Raw genomic sequence first — 17,670 nt, forward strand, 5'->3', positions numbered from 1 at the left:
CAAATTTGTAAAAATGCCACAAACAGAATGAGGAATACTATACAATATGAAATTTTTGGAAAGACTGCAATATAAGTACATGGAAACTAATGTTTATGCCAGTAAATGTGGATGGATTTCAGTAGATTTAGACCTTTCATTCTAACGGCTGAATACTTGTTTGTTTACATATGTAGTTTCATGAATAGTTCATTCAGTATTTTTGTTGCTCTGTAAATTTTACCTAGTTTGCTTAATGATTCCACTGAACCCAAGCAAGTGCCATGCTACTTCTAGTTGCCAGGCATTCACTGTCTTCACACAGAATCTAACAATTTCTGTCAAGGTGATCTTAGCACTATAATTCATTTAAAGTGCAAGGAAAGAAAACAAAAATCACAAGGTTCCTAGTGAAGACAGCAAGAAAACAACAACCAGGAGCAGCATTGTTTGAGAGCTGATAGTTAAATAAAGGATGTCAGACATGGTCAGGAATGATATGAAGTACAGGCAGTCATGGTTTGCACACACTGCTTGCATCTCGCATATTTGTGGCACATTTGCACTTGCACCATTATAAGCATGGAGTACGACAGACTGTGCTGGAAGTGGCTCGAACCAGGATACTGCTCTGTTTTTCTTAGTGTATGCTTATTTCAGTGAGAAGTCTTCAATCTAATCAGCAGAAGGAGCACACTATTGCTTGCCTTGATCACACATGCTACAGATCCCTTGAAGAGGGTGCCATTTTATATTGGGCTTTCTGATATAAGTGTGTCTATAACCAATGCGCTTCAACAGAAGGTCAGTGCTGTTGACATCATTATTGTGTTTGCATAAGAACCAGAAGTTGGAACCAAAGCTGGAAGTGGAACTTCTGTTGGTGCCGTCCCTCCTTCACCACTCCATTTCTGCTCCATTCCCCTTTCTTCTCAGCACCCTGTTCTCTGCTCCCTACAATGTCCCACTCATCCAAAATTGGATCACCAAATATATCTTTTGATTCAAAAATATCGACTTCTCATGTGCAAGAGTGTGCTCCCCTGCAGTTGTGTTGGCTGTGAATGCAGCTTTGTATTCGTAGATACTTTGGTGTGATATTAAATTTAGTTTTAAAAGAAGTAGACAGAAGTGTCTGATTTATTCAAAGCATTTCATTTTATATTGCATGGCTTCTTCCAATTTTGTGTTCGGTGGTGGGATATTAACAGGTTTGTGGAAATGGACTGTAAAAATTATAGGCATGTTATTTCATTTTATTGCATCAAATGTGCCAGAAGCTTCTTAGTTTATTGGCTGCACTGATGCAAAGCAGACGGGAAGAAACTTCAAAACAGCATCTGACTAATCCTGCTCTATATGTTGTTAATTATCTACCAGACATTAGAAACTGTTTTAATTTTCCCAATTGCATGGACAATTCACAACAATGTGCATTTGGGTCATGTATAAAATCAAAGTAATAACCAAAAATTTTGACATTAAAAGCAAGGCACTGCAAGTATATTTTGTTCTTTCATCTTGAAAGTTGCATACTTACATTAAATAAATCTGTTAATTAAGTTTTGGTTTGCATTATAGCAGACGATTACTGCCTTCATATTTAACAAGCTCCAAACCAAGCTACAGAGAAATCTATAGTGAGAGATTTTTTTGTTTAACTAAATTGAAGTCCATCATTGGAAAACAACTTATTTACCCTAGCCCAGAGAACTTAGATGCTGATTAGGGTCTGTGTGTGTAGTGTTGAAAGTAAATTATTTAAAGCTGTAGAGTGTGTTAATAAAACGTACAGAAAGGGTTCCTGCTGCTTGTCAAGTGGGATCCACGTTTATCTATTAGAACACAGATTTGCAGGATTAGCTGCATGTAAGTGGGATAAATTGAAACTCCTGGGAATAGACCCATCCCTTTAAGTTTCATTCTGGTTCCAGGCACCTTGCCGACAATAGTTAGCAGTTTCTCTTGACTAATTGCCAAGCCACCACTGATGTAAACTTCCTTAGTCAGGTATCACCTGGAACATTCTAATTCCTGAAAAGACACAATTCAACCCCTGTTACCCCATTTCAGAATAGTCACCATTTACATTACAATATTATCCACGATTTAGAGACCAAAGCTATCGTGCAATATTCACTCTCAAGAAATTGTCATTAAGAAGTATAAGGCTATATGTTATGATAAAAACTGAAAGAACTGCGGTTGTTGTAAATCAGAACAAAAACAGAAGTTGCTGGAAAAGGTCAGCAGGTCTGGCAGCATCTGTGAAGCAAAAATCAGAGTTAACGTTTCGGGTCCGGTGACCCTTCCTCAGAATTGGGGAGTTAACTTAACTCTGATTTTTTCTTCACAGATGCTGCCAGACCTGCTGAGCTTTTCCAGCAACTTCTGTTTTTGTTCCTATATTTTATGATTTTATGGTCGCACCCAAACCATAATGAAGACAGAAATAAAACTGCAACAACATACGCCTACTTCACCAATCCATACTCCCTCAAAGTATGGCTCCTTTTTTGTTAAACAGTGACAAAGTTGGGAGAAACAGCTATGTTCTTCTTAGGGTGTACTTCAGCTGAGTAGCATTATAGCTATTATCTTTGTTAATAGGCAGGAGGTTGACCCCTCCCAACCCCTCTGAGAACTAAAGCCGAAGCACCCAAACAGGAGGACCTCCACCTGTAATCTGTAAAAGAAGTGTGAAAAGTGGTGTAATCTACCCTTCAACAACTTCTAGATAAAGTACATCCACACCACTCACTTTACAATCAACAAGTAACAATTTATTTATCTAACTCTACCAGTGAACAAATTAACTAAACTATTAAGAAACCAAACAAACTCCTTCTAACTACTAACTATTCCCAAATAAAACAAGATTCTAATAGTATGCTGTTCTAATAAATACAAATCCCACTTATATAAAATAAAAATAGAATTTAGTCTCTCGAAATTACAGCCAGGTTACATGTCTTCTGAAATGTTCTGTGCCTTCTCCATTGATTCTTCCATCAGGAATGCCTTCTCTGTCAATTCTTCTATCAGGAATGTTAACTAGTTGTGCTGCTGATACTGTTGTTATTTAGATGGTGCCTTCTCTAAGACATAGAGGAAGCTGTGAGAGCAGGCGATTCTCTCAAGAACCGAGGGCTGTTAATTCTGGTGGATGGTAGTTGGCTCTGGGGTTTTGTCCAACTGCCCCCTTCTTTTATACCCTTGATGACATATCAATGTCTTACAATAGGATTGGTCCTATGTTGTCAAAACCATCAGGTTTATATTTAATTGGTTTTTTGTATCTAAGTGCCTGGTTTAAATTGATTGGCTAAATTCAAAAGCTTATTGTCTTGATAAAAACTGCTGCCAACTGTATGGCCATTTGAAACAAATGTTTCAAATTGAGTCCGCTTTCAGTACTCGCAAACTTTCAAGCTGCTGCTCACAGACATTGATTTTAAATCTCTAAGCATAGAAAAAGCACATCATCTTTTAAAGAGACCATTCAACGCTTTCCCCTTTCGTAGCATTTTACAAACACTAAATTCTAACTTCCTGCCTCCCAATCTACAAGTACACTACCCAACTTTGCAACATCCTTTATGACTGGCAGTAATTAAGTTGTTAAAACAATAGTGTATGGAAAATGTCAGTAACTACTTCCTGAAAAATACTGAAATTCCAGCACATTTTATGATCTTTTAAATAATCTTTTTGAATGGATAAATAACAATTAGTATTACATCACTACTACCTCATTAATTGTTAATCGTGCCCATATAGAACAGTGATATAGAAAAATGGATATTAAAAGTACAACAGGTAGCTTTACAGGAGAAATGAAAATCTTGGGTGGTATCTTGTTGTGGTGTTGAAGGTCATGCCTGCCAACCAGAGAGCTAGTGAGAGAGCTATAGTGCCTCTTTTTGGCAGGTGGTTCAGTGGGTCTTCCCAATCAGGGAGTGACAAGGCCACCAGCTGATCTTATCCTCCAGGAATCAAGACCACAGAGGCAGGAGTGCTGCCTAATGAGAACCACAGTTCAGCGGCCGGCAAATTTCATGCTCAGCAGCCCAATGAGAAGGCAGTGGCTGGTGCCAGGAGCATACCCTCCTCCACTCCCATGACTGTGCAAGACCTGGCCAGGGGCGGGGCGGGGCGGGAATGTGGTGTTTTGTGTGTGTGTGTGTGTGTGTGTGTGTGTGTGGTTTGCATGGTTGGAAGCAGAGTCAGAGAGCTGGCTTTCACCAAGCTCCCTCCTTCTTGCTGTCTAAACCATTGAACAGACAGAAATATCTTTGAGCGGTGAATTGCTGCAACTCCCAGACCCCAAACCCAAAGAGTCAAGCAGCCCACACACTGTCACACACACTGAATAGTGACAGGCTCAACTACAACTGTGTTAATCCCCACACTGGCAAGGTTCTTAAGTGGTCATTAATTGGCCACTTAGGGGCTTCAATTAGCAATGAACCATGAGCTGTTTGCACTCAGAACTTAATCCTGGTTACGGCAACAGGATTCACCTAATTAAATAATCTTCCTGTTTCCAAGGTCACTTAGACAACAGAAGATGATTCTACCCCTTATTATTAAATCCAATGAGCACTGTCTGGCAAATGTTTCGGTGTGAGGGACAGGAAAATTGTCTCATGATTATGTAAGTCACTGATTGTTATCCAGGAAATGGCTAAAATAGCTTCATTATCCATTCCATAGTGCCTGCATTATTTAATAAGACTTACTAGAAGATTAGGGATATCCTGCATGTTCCACTCAGACAGACCGTCTTGGCAAAAATTTTGCCTGGGACAACAAATAATCTGTTTGCTGCTCCTTCCGCTTTATCAAACATCTTGATGGGACCTCTAACTGTTTGGGGCGGCACGGTGGCTCAGTGGTTAGCACTGCTGCCTCACAGCGCCAGAGACCCAGGTTCAAATCCACCCTCAGGCAACTGTCTATGTGGAGTTTGGACATTCTCTCCATGTCTGCATGGGTTTCCTCTGGGTGCTCCGGTTTCCTCCCATAATCCAAAAATGTGCAGGTTAGGTGGATTGGCCATGCTAAATTGCCCATAGTGTTCAGGGGTGTGTAGATTAGGGGGAATGGGCCTGGGTGGGATGCTCTGAATGTCAATGTGGACTTGTTGGGCCAAAGGGCCTGTTTCCACACTGTAGGGATTCTATGATTCTACAGGTATGCTAAATCAATATCTACATCAAGGCAGTAGTTAATCATAGTGCATAACCAAAGGGTGTCATACTTCCCAAAGAATGGAATAGTTCCCAACTTGTTTGTACTAAACTTAATGGGACCACAAGTACATGTCAGAGTGAAAGGTACACTTATTTTCACCTTGATTCTGTTACATAGGTACAGGAGTGATCCATTCAGCCCTTCAAGTGTGTACCTACTGTCAATTAGAGCATGGCTGATCTGTAACTTAACTCCTGTTACCTGTCTTGGTTATTGATCAGTTTTTCACTTTTTAATTGGACTAGCTCAACAGCTTTTAGTGGGGGGGTGGGGGAGAAAAAGATTCCTAGCCCTTCATGGCTTAGCTTTAATGTTATGATTACATGCTATAGATGTTATTCGTCATGTGGAGTCAGGTTCAAGGAAACCAGTAACTATTTTGCCTCATTTAGCAACCTCTCTCCACACAGCTTGCAGTGATGGTTTCACTACCAATTTCAAACTGCCTGCCATTTTAAACAATCATATGCAGCCAGAGGAAAGCATGCTGTTAAGTGGCTGCGATCCTGAGTAGGGTTGCAAAGTCATGAGAAGCTAGGATGTTTTAAAGTGAGCCTGCACTACGTAAAGCAAGGCCCTTTCATGGCAGGTGCATTTAAGCCATACTAGAAGCTGAAAGGCACTCAAAAGTAATTCAAAAATAATTGTAATCTTGAAACATTACAAGTAAAAGTGAAATACGGGAAAGACTATGCTCCAGGATTTTCTGACACCACCCTGGAGGCCTTAATGCTGGTGATGGAGAGGGGGAGATATCTCAGTTGTGCACGAAGCTCTGGAAATACTTTGCAGCTTAAGCAACATTCGTGGGGGCAGAAACTGAGTTAACACTTCATGTCTACGTTCCTTCATCAGAACTTCTGAAAAGTTAACTTTGTTTCCATCCCGTGGATGTACTCAGATATGCTGAGAATTTCCAGGATTTTCTGTTAAGAAACCACATTATTTCCTCTCTCACGAGCAGCCACCTGCTCAGATGCTGACAGTGCAGGGACTTCAGAGGTCACCTTTGAGGTAGGATCTGCAAAAGGGTATAAGTGCACTTCAACCAAGGCAAGGTACAAGAGTAGTACAGCAACTTTGCTGGAGGTTGAGGTTATGCAGGGGTTTTGCTGTAGAGGACTAACGACTTCAGTGAGACAGTCTTCTGAAGAAAACAGATGTATCTGCATGCAATTGATTAGTCGGTCCATTGGCAAGTCTGTCAGCAAACCTGCATTCAAGGTCAAGGTGCATGGAGCAGTATGGCACCCTTAGCACAGGGCTTTGTGCAGAGAGTCTGGCCCATCCCTTCAACTTCACTTGGAGATTAAATCAATTTACAGCAAGTTATGCTGCAGCACAAAAGAAGCTACCCAAAATCTGAGAGTGCAATGGAACTTCAGTTGGAAGTCATGCCAGATCAGCTTGCTGCCACAAGGCACCTGGGTTTTATTAACAGGAGCGTGGAGTACAAAAGTAAAAAGTTTCTATCAAACTTGCCTAAAACATTGACTTAGGTTTAATTGGAGTACTGCGTTCAACTGTTCACATTTTAGCATGTGAGAAAGCAGAAAGGATTAATGAGTCTGGTTTGAGAATTGAGGAACTTCAGGTATGTAGAAAGATTGGAGAGGCTGGGACTATTCTTCTTGGAGAAGGTACAGAGGAGATTTGATAAAAGTATTCAAAGTTAGCAAGTACTCAAGATCAGGAATGCACTGCCTGAGAGTGCCAGAAACAGAGGTAATTAAGGCTTTCAAAAGGATTTGAATCACCACCTGAAAAAGAAAAATTGTCGGGCTATGGGGAAATTGCAGGGAATTGTAAAGTATTTTGTGCTATGGGGTATGCAACTCATTTGAAAACACAAAGTGTGCACATTACTTGGAAGCTCTGTTATTGTGAAGAACTTAAATTGCAAGTTTTTTTATCGCAGGAATAATTTTCTTTTTATTCATGGTCAATAAATATCAGCTGGCAAGGTAGATATTTATTGCTATCCTAGATGTGCTTGGGTAAACATAGAAACTAAGAGCAGGAGTAGGCCATTTGGCCTTTCTAGCCTGCTCTGCAATTTAATGTGATCATGGCTGATCATCCAACTCAGTACCCTGATTCCACTTTCTCCCCGTACCCTTTGACCCCTTTAGACCTAAGAACAATGAATATTTTCAAGAAGGAGCTGGGTAATGTTTTAGCCTCAGCTGCTTTCTGTGGCAGATAATTCCACAAGCTCACCACTCTCTAGGTGAAGACATTTCTCCTCAGCTCAGTCCGAAATAGCCTATCCTCTATCTTTAAATTGTTACCCCTGATTCTGGACTGCCCGCTTATGGGACCATCCATCCAGTGTTTACCCTGTCTAGTCCTGGTAGAAGATGATGGTGAGTCTTTTTTTGAATAATTGTGTTGTGAAAGTGATCCCACATTGTATTAAATCATAATGAAGGAATAATTATATGTGATCAAGGAAGTTTTGTGTGACTTGGAGGGTTTTGTTTTGAAGCTGACGGTTTTTCCAAACATCTGCTGCTACGTCATTCTAGATGCTGAAGGCAATTGATTTGTAAGGAGCTGCAGAAGAAATCTTGGTGACCATGCTATATAGTGTCTTGTCACGGGCCAGATTGTGGATGGTTAGGATAGCGAATAGAATACTGATGAAGTGGAACTATTTAATCGTGGTTGATGATGGCTAACAAAATGTTAATGTTTAACCCAGGTAAAGTAAGAAATGTTGTTATATTGAAAGTATTTTAGTCACTCATAATGCATTCCAGATTTTGCCTTTCACAGATTTATAGATATGTTGAGAATAATTTACTGTTGACTCGTTATTCTTTGTACGTTCCTTAAATCATTTAATCTCAATTGAATTTGTCGTCTTCATCTGTACTCAATTAGCCATGTGGCTTTATATTTGGCAAAAAAGTACAAAAACAGCTTTTATAAGTCTCAGGCCCAACACCCCGTTGGATATACTGTTGTATATCTTGACTAAAATAATCTCTTAACTGACAAAGATAAATTCAGCACTGTTAATGTTTGCAACGAAATCTGAACCAGTGATTCTGACTGAATTAAAAATCCATACATGGGATTATTGATTACACATTATTATTATTGCTTAAGAAGATGTGAAAAAAAACATATACTTCTTTAGTGTAAGCTCAGCTGTAAGCAGGCTTTTGCCAGTCCTATGGATTTAATGTCTGTTTTTACTGCGGCGTTTGCTGCTATGCAACAGAACACACATTGATTTTTCATCCTATTGAAAATGGCAGTTAACATGCTCGTCAGAAATATTTTCCTTGTGAGATCAGAAGTAAATGGATGAGCGAATTCAGCTGTTGCTTTAGATCTGTTAAGACACAGCACCAAAATCATGGAATGTCAAATTATATCTCCAGTGAGAATGGATAAAACTTCTGGTGATGTACAAGATTACCATTTATTTATGATATCATCAAAATCCTGTTTTGACTCTTGGAATAAATAGCAGCTCTTGTACCACCAAAGTTGTGTTTATTAGGTATAAGACTTGTTTGCTAGAAATACAATTGAAGCTTTAAAGTTAGACCGTATGACATAGGAGCAGAAATTAGGCCATTCGGCCCATTGAGTCTGCTCTGCCATTCAATCATGACTGATAAGTTTTTAAACCCGATTCTCCTGCTTTCTCCCCATAACTTTTGATCCCCTTGACAATCAAGAACCTATCTATCTCTGTCTTAAATATACTCCACAGCCTCCACAGCCCTCCGTGGCAATGAATTCCACAGATTCACCACTCTCTGGCTGACAAGTTTCTCTTTATCTCTGTTCTAAAGGGTCTTCCGTTTACTCTAAGGCTGGGTTCTCGGGTCTTAGTCTCTCCTGCCAATGGAAACATCTTCCCAATTTCCACATTGTACAGGCCATTCAGTATTCTGTAAGTTTCAATTAGACTCCAGTCATCCTTCTAAACTCCATCGAGTACAGACCCAGAGTCCTCAAACATTCCTCGTATGTTGAATCTTTTTAGATTGGATCTTCGTCACAGTACTGCAGTTTTCTTGACGTGCAATTTCTTTAAGATGGTGCAGTCCATTTTATTGAAAAATTACCATAGAAGGTCAAGTTCCAGAGTGTGAAGCAGGCAATGATGCTGCATTTACACAGTGCCTTATCTGTGCATTGGCAGTGGTAAGTAAATCCCAGTTTTCTTAAGTACCTCAATTTCCTCTCATCCTCCCACTGTATCCATTACCCAGGCATGATATTCACTCCCTTCCATGCATTCTCTCTCGTACCAACCTGAGGCTTGAACTCACATATCTCTCATGAATTTTCACCCCTCTGGTGCCATGCTATTCCCCAAATTTCATCTCTTCTCTCATGCTAACATTTTAACTGTCCATATGCCCTCTTCATGCAAACAGCCCCCTATATTATGGGGTGGTGGGAACAGGGGTGTTTATTATTCCTCATTGAACCACGTAGCACACGGTCACTATATTGCACACTACCTGGGAACTCACTTAGCATCCAAGAGGGTTCACAGGGGATCCACATGTGGTGACAATGGCAGCAAATGGCTACCTGTATCAAGAGTTATGCAGACTCAAAGAACATCATGAAGCAATAGTTCCACTTCCCGGACAGTTTGTCAAGGGAAGTTCTCCTGCATTCAAAGCGTGTGCCCACGTTTGACTTACTGGGTTCTCCATTAATTTGCTATCGTGAGCAACATTCTCTCCCCTTCACCTAGCTCTTCACCTATTCCTAAATTTCATCCAGAGGAAATAAGCGCTGTTCCCCTTCAGTTCTGCTTTCGTCCCCTTTCTCCTGCTGTGATTCACCTTGTCCTGCAAGGGAGATGGAAGAATGTCAAGGATTTTGTTGTCATGCTTTGGTGATGTGCCTGCCGTGACTGAATTGTTGGAACAAGATGGAAGTAAGGAAAGATAGATGTGAGGTTAGCAGCATTGTCCTGATTGCTCAAGATGGCTGCAGGGTGAGTAGTGCATTGACCAGCAGTGAGGTCGATGGGTGTGGTCAGTGGGTGATACCTCGTGAAGACACATTCATTGGTCATGACCACCAGCTTGACGTGATTGACTGCTGACTGATCCTCTGGCTCAGACTCTTGGAATTAACTTCCCCGGCTTCTGCTCCAATTCCCTTCTTGGAATTTGTCTCGAGGACTCCCCTACCCAGTGCATATACTTTGTTTCTCTTCTATCCATCTCAAGTCCCAGAAGGAGAAATACTAAAACTTGTGAATGGTGCATACTGGTCTGACTTGTTTTGTACATCTCAGAACAGTGCTCCAGTACAACCAGTACATTCATTTCCCAATATTATTTTCTTTAAAAAAAAAAAGGCTTCCCCCACCACCCAAGGATGTCAATGCCTCTGGTGCCATGTTGTAAAACCCAAAATCCCTATTTCTTGTCTGGTGCTCCACTTTCGATGCTAATCTTTGCAGGTAATTTTTTTTATATTTCAAAAATAATTTTATTCATAAAAATCTTTAATTACAAACATAGTCCCTAAAACAGTTTGAATCTGTACACAGCCTTTAAATATGTAGAACAAACAAACCAGAGGCATTTCTTACTAATACAAGAAGACAGTTACATGCGTTTGAGGCACAAGGAAGGACTGATAACTGAATGAATCCCTGCTGTACTTCAGCAGGAAAACCTTAGACGGTGGTCCTTCTCCGCCGCGTCTTAGTGGCAGCTGCCTCCAATTATAGTGCTTCCCTCAGCACATAGTTCTGGACCATGAAATGTGCCAGTCTGCAAAACTTGGCCAATGTCAACTCCTTGTTCTGGAAGACCAACAAATTTTGGGCAGACCAAAAAGCATCTGTCATTGAGTTGATGGCCCTCCAGGCATAGTCAGTGTTTATCTCGGTGTGTGTCCCAGGGAACAGACTGAAGAGCACAGAGTCCTGTGTCACGGAGCTACTCAGGATGAACCTTGACAATAGCCATATGTCTCTCTCCAAACCTCCTTTGCAAAGGTGCATTCCATCAGGAGATATGTGACAGTCCCTACCCTACCCCAACCCTAAGCCACTTAGAGGGCAGCATGCGGTAGTGCAGAGTACAGGAGCACATGAAGGATCTCATTGGTAGTGCTCTTTTCACCAACAGCCAAGCGATGTTTTGGTGCTTTTTGAAAGTTCTGGTGATGAGGCATTCTGCCAAATGACTTTGACAGTCTGCCCAGGGAACAATCCACCCTTTCCTTTTCCCGCACAGTCTTGAGGACACTATGTGCTGACCACTTCCTGATGGGCCTGTAGTCAAAGGTGTTTTTCTTTGCAAATTTCTCCACAAAGGATACTTGTTATGGAATGGTCCAACTACTTGGAGCTTTCCGCAGCTACGACCAGCAAATGTAGAACCTCAGTAAATAATGAGACTTAAGTGTTTGCATACCCAGGGTCTACACCCAGCTTGACGCAGCCACAAACAAAGGTTGCCATTGGGATGAGGTGGCATTGGGTACATTTTTCCTCCCTTTATCCACAGCTTTGTACATGGTGTCTCTGTGAACACAGTCCATCATATATCTCCAGATGAAGGAGAAGATGGCTTGAGTGACTGTGATGGCGCAGGTTCTGGTAGTGAGCCAAACCTGTGCCAATTACAACAGAGACAATGCCTCACACCTGATGACCAGGTTTTACCCGCAATAGCGAGGGAGTGGCTCTACCAAAAGCCCAGTTTCTGCCTCACCTTAGCGATGTGCTCCTATTAAGATTTTGCGCACGCCCTGGCCTCTCCGAACAATATTCCCAGCACCTTCAGGTAATCTGTCCTGACAGTGAAGGGATGAAGGATCAGTTGGCCCAGTTCTCAAAGAACCTGGCCTCACTCTTGCCTCAATTTACCTTAGCTCCTGAGGCTAGTTCGAACTGACCGCAGATGCTTATGAGTTAGCGTACTGACAGCAGATCTGAGCAGAAAGCAGCAACATCATCCATGTACAGGGAGGCTTTGAAGTGCAGGCCTCCACTGCCCAGAATAGTTACCTTTCTCAGGCTTGCTTCCTTCCTGATGGACTCAGCAAAAGGCTCTCTACAACACACAAACAAGGCAGGAGAGAGTCGGCAGCTTTGCTTGACCCTAGTTCTGATCAGGAAGCTTTCTGATTCCCATCCATTCATTGAAATTGCACTCTGTGCAGACAATCCCACCACAATCAGCTACAGATTCTGTGTATCAAGTGCAGCTGGCCTTTGGGTGTGAGGTGGGATTGGGCAGGCTGCCTTTGAAACATGCAGGCTAGTTGAAGCTAATCTTAGCCATGCATGCTCCTGGGCCCTCCAGTCAGCAGCACATTCATTGATGGGCTGCATTTTGAAATCATTGTGAAGTAAGGAAGCTGCTGTATTAATGGACAGTTGCAAATCATAACGCACATGCCTCAACATTAGGATAACCAAAATCTTTCCTCCGGAGACTTGACAACTACTGCTAGTCTGAATGTTTAATTCAATGTAAAATTGTGTACAGAAAGCAACAGAAAGACAGGGGAATGAAGAGGGATTGAGAGAGATACAAAAAATAGACAAGGTCAAAAAACAATCTATTTTCTTTCTAAAAATCTCCAGAAGCAAAAGAACTGGCTACAGTTTTGGCAGTGCTCATGATTGAGCTCTGGGTGCTGCCAAGACCATTTATGTTGTCACCAAATCAAATTTACCAGAGTTCCACTGAGGGGCAGAAGACCCATACTGCGGTACTTTAGTCTGTCCATGCTGTTACAGCTGTGGAGCAGATTTACCATCAGTCACTTGGCTGGTGCTGACTTTCCTGCCTGGGGCAAGGGATGAGGGTGCATGTGTGAAGACTTGATAATCTCAATATTGCTTGTACTGCAAAATCTGAGCCATTGTCCATTAATTTACTGTTACTATATTTTTAATTATGTGGGATATTGCAATCTGAGAAGGTATTTTTCCACATTAGCCTGTGGAAAATCCTGCGTATGAAAGCTGAGGATTCTTTCAGCAAAATAAAAGTAGACCGGGGAGTGGGTGGTGCTGGTTATAAATGGGTCAGATTGATGTTTGCAGCATGGAATCTATGCTAGTACACTGTTGTAGATAACCAGTGATGCAAACATCCTGTGAATGAATAATAAATAAAATGCTGCTTGCTTGATACTAACATGCTTTTTCTACTTTTTCCTCAACCATTAAGGAGCCTGCTTCATTTTTCAAGCTTATCGTACTTCTATTTCTATTGGTCTTACATGTTGGTGCACTTCTTCAGCCATTCACAAATTCTCAGTATCCTGTAAGTGCCTTGGAGTTTGCTCATTATGCCTCCTGTTATCTAACAGTAATAGCTCCTCTTTCCCATTTAAGCACTTTACAGGACATATTATTTATTTTCCATGTTGTGTGTGACAGTGAATGAGGTGGAAGGTTGATTAACTGAATGGTTGTATGAATTGCAATATGAGTGCATGAGAGAGTAGGCATATTAAAAATGTGAAAGAGTGAATGGCTGGGTGAGTTGAATGGTTGAGTTAGTTCCATGGGTTCGAGATCAAGTGTTTGAGTGAGTGGATACAAAGGAAGGGTTAGAGAGTCTGTGGGTGGGCAAAGTGGAAAGTGAGTGAGTTAGAAGGGTGAATGCATGAGTTTGCTCCTACCCTTATTCTACTACTTTATAAATGCTGTTTGTTCCTTTACAATATCTTCCATTTCTAACAAAGAAACTATCTGAAATTAAACAAAAATTACTGTCCAGAAATATTGGTTGACTTGTTAGATTTTTGTAGCACTTAGTTTGTCAGTGGTGAGTTTATATGGTATATTATATAATATCTACACATTTGGGTAAAAGAGATATAAGAAATTGTCACACATTCTTTACCACCAAGACACGAGTCATCTGTATTTTGATAAAGTAAGTCACTGAGATAATAAAACAACTGCTTACACAAAATGTTTGAGATATGTGTACCAGTTATAAAAACATACCTGGAACTGCTCCAAGTGATGAAAAATAAGTCTTTTTGATTGTTCATGCTATACTTAGTAAGACTAAATCAAGCACACCTAAACAAGCACCAATGACTATATTATTATGTGTCATCATGCTTTCCTCATTTAATGCAATTGTGTTCACATGATCTACATATGTTTTGTTATTCCCTCTTCAACGAGTCTGCACAATAACATCTGTTTCCTCCCTAATGAGAAACTATGGGTACCATTTGTGACTTCCTTTTCCCATAACACAAGCCCATTTGTACTAAAATTTCCTTTGATTTGATCATATAATTGCTAAATGGTTATTAAATAATTTGACAGCAAAGATATAGCCACTTCTGATTTTCATGCCAAAACCACTTACCTGACTGTTGTTTCTGCATTCAAAGTCTGATTTGCCCGAATTTTTCTCATTATCCAGCTTCATGCAGCTCTCACGCAACAAGTGGCAAACTAACCATCTGTATGCAGCCAAAGCAACTGAAAGGCAATTGAAAGTATGTTATTGAACAATGTCCATCAGAACCTCCACGCCACCGTACTAGAATTTTCTTCTGAAATCCCTTCCCCACCATTTTGCTGCATTTCTTTCTATTTCAAAAGCTTCTCTTCAACATATATGTTTGGATGTCACTCTTTGTTTACCATCTATTTCTACTTTGCAAGTAATCCACCACTTTGTGAAAGCAATTGTTGGCCTTGGGGGCTAAATTCAACAGGTTCAGAAAATGGCATGGAGGTGCCAGTGTTGGACTGGAGTGGACAAAATCAGAAGTCACACAACACCAGGTTATAGTCCAACAGATTTATTTGAAATCAGAAGCTTTCGGAGCCCTGCTTCTTTGTCACCGGACATCTCTGAACAGGTTGACTAGAAAATTAAAATAAGAAAATCTGGTCAGGAAAACATTGAATAAAGCTACAATATAGGACAGGGTGCACACTAAACCTTTTGGATGCAGAACCAGAGGTCTTGGTGGAACGGATGAGAAGTAGGAAAGATGACCTTTATTTGCAGGGATCAGGAGGTGCTCCAGATACTTGTTCAGAAGGCAGGGGCATATAAGTCTGTGGAGGTTAATTCTAGGAAAGAAGCTTTGTGGATATTTACTTGGTGCTCCAAAATATCCAATAATTTTACTTGAGTGGTCAAGATCAGTAAAGGCATCTTCAAATGCCATATCCTATCAACTAGATTGTGAAACTTCAGTCACTGCTTAATTTACCACATCCCATCATTCACTTATTGATATTTTCTGTCAACCAGGACATATACTCAGCAGTCATAAGCTCTAGCACACCATCACACACTTAGCATAGCTGTAACACTCATGCCCACATCCTACAACATGCACACACTAGCATCTGTTCAACCATCACAGTCACATGACAGTTGCTGAGATACTTCCCTCTGTCTTGCACATCACCGTGAAGACGTGATATCAGACTCAAAACATTCCCTTGCAGAGATGCTGCCAGACCTGCTGACTTACTCCAGTAGTGTTTGGTTTTATCTCATCCCTTCATATCTCTGTCATCTCTTACAGCTAAACAACCTTCTGAGACATCTGTGCTCTTCAACTTCTAGCTTCTTAATGATCCCCAATTTTAATTGCTCTATAATTGATGGCCATGTCCTCAGCCTATTGAATCCTAATATCTGAAATTCCTTTCTACTTCTCTAGTCTGCTTTCCTGCTTTAAGATACTACTTAAAGTCTACCTCTTTGAACTTGAAACCTTCAAGTCATCTGCCCTAATACATCAGTGTGGCTCAGTATTGTTTTATCTTTTATGCTCCTGTGAACTGCCTTGGGATTTCCTTTTGTCAAAGAAGATGCTGTAAAATACAAGTTGTTATTGGCTCATGCTCACATTTTAATTCCTGTTCGGTGTTCCTGATCATAGATAACACAAAGGAATTACATAGAGGATGATTTTCCTTTTCTTGGAGGTGGGGAGAAGGGAAAATAATTACATGAATTAGCACTGGAGATGAATTCACCCCCTTCGCACGATCTGCATTTAAGTTTGGGCAATAAGGTCCATTGATGAATTCCTTCACTTGCGAGCAACTGAGATTAATTAATGACCGCTTGGGGATCACAATTCACCATCTCATAGATCACCTGCCTGCTTGGCAGATGAGAAAGGTATCCAGTTTCTCTGGGAAACATGATGACCCTCCAGCCTGTGTTGATGGGGGCCTCTAACTGCCCCAATTTATGGCCAATTGGAGATACAAGTGGCAGGAAACAGGGTGGTATCTGAAAGCAAAGCTCCTATCCTTGCGTCCAATACTGCTCAATTGTGCAATCTTCACCTTGCACGAAGAAGGAAATAAAACACTTACCTTCTTGCTGCTGAATGGCCTGAGGACTAGGCCTCGACTGGCAGACTTTGGGATTTAGAGGGTGGCAGACTTTGGGATTTAGAGGGTTTCAGCCTCTGATTGGCTGGCAATTTCTGGCGACAAATGTCATCAGTATCAAGGGCTATGATAAGATATTTACCTTCATTCACTTGTCAGGTCTTAATGAACTGATTGGCAAGCAATTGGGTGAATTATCTCACATATGGTCATGCGTTGTACACTTAGGAATAACATAGGTACATTCTGCCCATATTCTCTGTTCATACCTTCAAATGCATTTAGACTCAAATTTTGACTCGTTTTTAAAGCCAGCAAAGTAAAAGCACTCAATTATGAAGAATAAAAATACTTGCTAGAAATAAGCGGTACGGTCCAAAAAGATACTGCAGTCTGCCTTTTTCAAAGAACGTAAAACTAGAATGATTAATTCTACCACTAATGGAATATACATACTGCCTTATGAGTATGAAATTAAAAGGCTCAAGAATTATATTCTTCAGATTGATGGTAACATATGCTGAACATGACAACTGATATGGATAGGCATCAAATAGAACTATAGTCAAATGGCCTTTTAATTTTCACACTCCATACACCTGTGGCATTTTTGTTGCAGCTTGCTCAAATTGCAAGCTGAATTGTTCAAAAAATGTACATTTTTCTTCATTTGGAAACTACCTTCTCCAAATGCAAGATCCCAATGTGAGTTTGTATTTGCACTTGTCATATGGTATGTTTCTTGTCATAAAAGTGCTGCCATGGGGAATTGAGATGTTGAACATACCACAGGAAGTGTTGGCTGTCCAAAAAGCAGCACTGGTGCTGACTCTAAGCCATGTCTCAAGCCCGTTTGCCCAACTGACGAAGGCAGATACCATAATAAAGTAGAACTAATTATAAGCATCAAAGGAGCAGCAAAGTCAACGTTTCGGGCCAAAACCCTTCGTCATCCTGACAAGTTGGGAAGAACAGGGTGCCAATGAAGTGGGATAACAAGGTGTAGAGCTGGATGAACACAGCAGGCCAAGCAGCATCAGAGGAGCAAGAAGGCTGACGTTTCAGGCCTAGACCCTTTA

At 40.9% G+C, this 17,670-nt stretch overlaps 1 protein-coding gene across 1 annotated transcript in view; it reads right to left on the reverse strand.

Moving 5' to 3' along the window:
* The window catches only part of LOC109929565 (peroxisomal acyl-coenzyme A oxidase 3-like), a 72,846-nt gene that overhangs the window by 18,648 nt on the left and 36,528 nt on the right, over positions 1–17,670 (reverse strand). Inside the window, exon 3 of the mRNA XM_020529228.2 lies at positions 14,586–14,701. Coding sequence (XP_020384817.2) covers positions 14,586–14,648 — 63 coding nt within the window. The 5' untranslated portion in view covers positions 14,649–14,701. The remainder of the gene's footprint in view (positions 1–14,585; positions 14,702–17,670) is intronic.

This window comes from Rhincodon typus, chromosome 1, assembly GCF_021869965.1.
Source record: "Rhincodon typus isolate 14 chromosome 1, sRhiTyp1.1, whole genome shotgun sequence".
Taxonomy (NCBI): Eukaryota; Metazoa; Chordata; class Chondrichthyes; order Orectolobiformes; family Rhincodontidae; genus Rhincodon; species Rhincodon typus.